The sequence below is a fragment of the Montipora foliosa genome, chromosome 12 (genome assembly GCF_036669935.1).
Source record: "Montipora foliosa isolate CH-2021 chromosome 12, ASM3666993v2, whole genome shotgun sequence".
NCBI classification, from domain to species: domain Eukaryota; kingdom Metazoa; phylum Cnidaria; class Anthozoa; order Scleractinia; family Acroporidae; genus Montipora; species Montipora foliosa.
The window spans coordinates 13,955,432-13,959,963 of NC_090880.1; the positions used below are offsets into that span (position 1 = coordinate 13,955,432).

The 4,532-nt window shown below is 43.3% G+C and overlaps 1 protein-coding gene across 1 annotated transcript; it reads right to left on the minus strand.

Moving 5' to 3' along the window:
* Positions 1–491: 491 nt before the first annotated feature.
* Positions 492–1,103, minus strand: LOC137980829 (ATP-dependent DNA helicase PIF1-like). Its single transcript, XM_068828243.1, has one exon. It carries the CDS (start codon positions 1,101–1,103, stop codon positions 492–494), a length of 612 nt encoding a protein of 203 aa, XP_068684344.1.
* Between the last annotated feature and the right edge of the window lie 3,429 nt (positions 1,104–4,532).

The following is a 4,532-nucleotide window of genomic DNA, read 5'->3' on the forward strand; positions in this document are numbered from 1 at the left end:
GATTACGTTATACTTTTGAGAAACACTCCTTCAACCATCAGCATGCTCGCTAAAATTTTGCGAAGCCTCTATGTGGGACATTTTCAAAAATTCATAATTAATTTTTCGTGAGCCTGATTTCAAATATTTTACCATTGATCGAAAGAAGAAACATGAAATAAAATGATGTGTAACTTTTATTGTATTTGAGCAAAAGCCTAATTTTTCAGCACCTTCAGCGCAACGCCTAAATTTGACTTGAAACAAAACGATTTTTCGGTTTTGGACAGTCCTCGGAAATCATCGCCAGAAATATTGAAAAATAGCACTTAAAGCCAAATTATTGCTATTTTTGTGGATCATATGGACTAACTGTCTCACACTGAAAATTTGAAGAAATTCTGTTTGCGGCCGAAAATCGAGTGGTCGGTTCTTACATGGACAGCCTCTTAAGATCTGATTTTTACAACAGGTCCAATTGTCACATTCTGCACGGCTATTATCACAAACACTCAGTGCATCAGCACTCGAAGGTGATCTGGATGGCACACACGAGAAATGGCAACATACAATACACCTGAAACAAATTCCTTTGAGCAGTGTACCACTGCAAGTGGAAGGGTAAGGCCTTGTGTTTTATGACAAGTGCATGCATAAAACAGAACTGTGTGCCACTTCCAATTACCCTTCCAGACCTGTCTCTTTTGGACCAGGTCTGACGTTTCAAAAATACACTCATGATTTAGGACCTCTACTTCACGTTTGTCATCTTTAACGCCAACAAATCTTCCAGAAGTGCCATTCTTTGCACTGACAGAAATATTCCATAAAGTCATCACCTTAACTCCTTCTTTAAGCAACAGCTTCACATCAGCCGGGCAGTTTATGCCAGAAACATTTCCTTCATCAATACAACTAAATGTTAAGAGTTCACCTGGCAATCTATAAAGGGATTCTTGATTGTGTAGTTGAACTGAAAGTTTTGTGAAGAATATGTCCACTGAGTCTCCTTCAAGTGGCCTGTCCAAAGATTTCAAAAACATGTCCGTCTCAGGACTACATTTTCCAAGTCGAAGCTTTTTTAAGGCATTAAGAATCGTTTTGTCTGCCAAATTTTGCCTCATCAACAGCTTTATTCAAATCGATGGGCAATTACTAGCCAAAACAACCATGACCGGAACATAAAGTCTCCGTCATCACAAGTGCCAGACACTGGCTGTAACTGAATAAGTGCACCCACTAAGATGATTTGTTTTGAGGCAAATGGCTTTTCCTTGTCTTTCTCATCTGCAATTTCATGGTAAATTGCATTAACCAACTCAAAAATATGTTTACTTGACATTCCAGCCTCATCCCAGATGACTACATCAGCTGCCTTTATTCGAGACACACAGTGAGGTATTGAGCTTGACCTTGCAACCACCTTGTCTGCCGGCAGGTCTGCTGAGTGCAATCCATAATGTGAGTGCACAGTAGTTGATTTTACATTGTCACCATATACTGAACAAGAAATACCACTAGAACACAAAACAATCACTTTTCTTCCACGACTTCGTAAGGCATGCACTAGCCCATTGACAACAAAAGACTTCCCAGTCCCTGCTTGACCAGAAAGGAGTAAGTTATGTTCTCTAACAGCACATCTCAGAATCTGCTGCTGTTCAACTGTAAAACTGAAAATCGTAACATAAAAACAATGCTATAGAACTGTAACAATATTGCTTAACATTGGCTATCATTGTAAACGGTGACGTCAGTTAGTCTCATTTTGAAGAATAAAACGTGTGCTCTTGTTGAACCGCCATTATCCACTTCGTCTTCTTCATCTTCGGTTTAATACTTTGATAATAATTGTTTCATGGTGGCAGTGGGAAAACAAAAAACACAATGACTGATTCTAGCAGTCAAGCTTCTGGAACGCACGCTTCAGCTTCGGCCTTTCGAAGGTCACAAGTTTCTCCTCTGCAACCTCTAGAAATCGAAGGCGATCGGGCTGACAACTGGAAAATCTGGAAACAACGATGGGATAATTACTGTATTATCACAGGCTTAAACAGCCAGCCAGAAGACTACAAGTGCGCTATTTTACTGCACACGATGGGAATAGAAGCTTTGCGACTTTACAATGGCATGAAATTCTCCGAAGGTGAGGACAGAAATAAAATGGCGGATGTTCTAGCCAAATACGATCAGCACTTTCTTGGCCAAACACAGGAATTCTTTTAACGTTTTCAGTTTAACCAAAGAGATCAAGCCTCTGGCGAGTCAGTCGATGATTATCTTTCAGTTCTGCGAAACATGGCCAAAACCTGTGGTTTCTGTGACTGCATGCGAGACTTGTTAATAATGGACCACCTACTCTTAGGAATCTCGGTGGACAAAACACGTGAAGAACTCCTCTCTACTCACGATCTGACTCTTAATAAAGCTATTGAAATCTGTCGGGGAATGGAAGCTGCTTCTCTTCACATGAAGGCTCTGAAGAATGAAGAAATCAACAAGGTCAAGGATATTTCGAGGAAGACAAAGAAGTCAGCCCCAAGCAAACTCCAGCACAAGAAGCCTCCCCAGAGTGATGAAAGAATTCTGTAAAGAAGAAATGTCTATTCTGCCTCCAATTTGATGTAATGAAAAAAGAAATGTGCCCTGCTTGGGGAAAGACCTGTGCATCCTGCGATGAAAGAAATCACTTTAAAGCTTCAACGAAATGTAAACACCAAGGTGTCAACCCTTTGGGCGACGGTTACTCCTCCGACTCATCCGTAAGCAGCACTGGGACAATCAGCACTGTAACAGCTCTTGAGAGTGAATTTGTGAATTCAGTAAGTCCTGGAAACCAGCTTATTTTCTGCGAAATGGAGGTAAACAAAAGACTTCTCAAAATGCAAATCGACAGTGGGGCTACAGTTTGTATTTTTTCAAAACAATTCCTGAGGGATCAGCATGCTATCCGTCCTGAGAGGGTCCATCTCAGATGTGGAACAAAACCTCTATGCCCGCTCTTGGCAAGTGTAAAGTGAAAGTCAAGAACCCCACTACGAAGAAAGCGTACAAGGTGGACTTCGGCATTGTGAACGACCACCTCACACCTCTCCTCAGTGGTACCACCGCACAGAAGATGAATCTCATAAGTGTTCATTATGACCTGTTTAAAGCAGTTAATGCTGTCAACCACGAAAATCAACACTTCAAACAGTTTTCTGACGCTTTTAAGGACACCCCTGGTACCCTACCTGGAAAGAAGGTTCACTTGACATTGATTGAAGGTTCCACTCCTGTAATCCGTTGTGCACACACCCTGCGTGAATCTAGAAAAGAAGTTGTCAAAGATGAACTCCAGCGTCTTGTGGACGCGAGTATCATTGTACCTGTCGATGAACCCACTGACTGGGTGAGTCAAATGTCTGTTGCTGAAAAGAAAACTGGAATTCGTATTGAACAGATGAGGAACACGATTCACGTGTCCATACCTTCCTCAACTGCTGTGTTGATAAGGGTATCACCTCGAGCAAAGAGAAGTGCCGCTTTGGTCTCACCGAGATTCCATTCATGGGTCACGTCTTAACCAGTGATGGCCTCAAGCCAGACCCCTCTAAAGTGGAAGCAGTCCAGAACATGGTTCCTCCTCGAGACAAAGCGTCTGTAGAAAGACTACGAGGAACAGCAAATTACCTGTCTAAATTTGTTCCAAACCTTGCAGATGTGATGCGTCCAATCTATGACCTAGCTCTCCCTATCTCCGAGTGGATGTGGGTTGCTGTACACGAGAAAGCCTTTACGGAGATGAAGTGTTTGCTGACAAATGCACCTGTGCTAGCCTACCTCCATCCAACTAAAAGCCTATCGATCCAGTGTGACACTAGTGGACAGGGACTGGAAGCCGCCCTACTTCAAGACGGTCAGCCGCTAGCATATGCGAGCCGCGCTTTGAGCGAGGGAGAAACGAGATATGCTACCATAGAGAAGGAGATGCTTGCAATTGTATTTTCCCTAGAAAAGTGGCATCAGTACACGTTTGGCCGACCTGTGACTGTGTACTCAGATCATAAACCACTTGCAAGCATCGTAAAGAAGCCCTTGGAGAGAGCCCCTAAACGCTTACAGGGAATGCTAATGCACGCCCTGCCATATGACATTGAAGTGCGATACCTAAATGGTAAAGAGATGTACCTGGCTGACACGCTCAGCAGGGCTCACCTGCCAAAAGCCTCTGATTGTGGACAAGAAGAATTCGAGACCATAAATGCCCTCACCTGCCTTATCATGCCTGAAGAGAAGATCCGTGAGATCCGCCAATACACCAACGATGACCAGGCCAGCAGTTGAGAAATCGCTACCAACCCTTGTCACCCCATACTTCAGTGTCAGGGATGAGCTCGCAGTCACTGATGGCCTGACATTTCGTGGCGAGTGGCTTGTTATACCAAAGGGAATGCGCACAGCTGTCAAAAAAGATGTCCATAGTGGACACCAATGAATTGAGGCCTGCCTGCGCCTTGCAAGGGAACATGTTTATTGGCCTGGCATGAACAAGGAATTAAAAGCTTGGATTC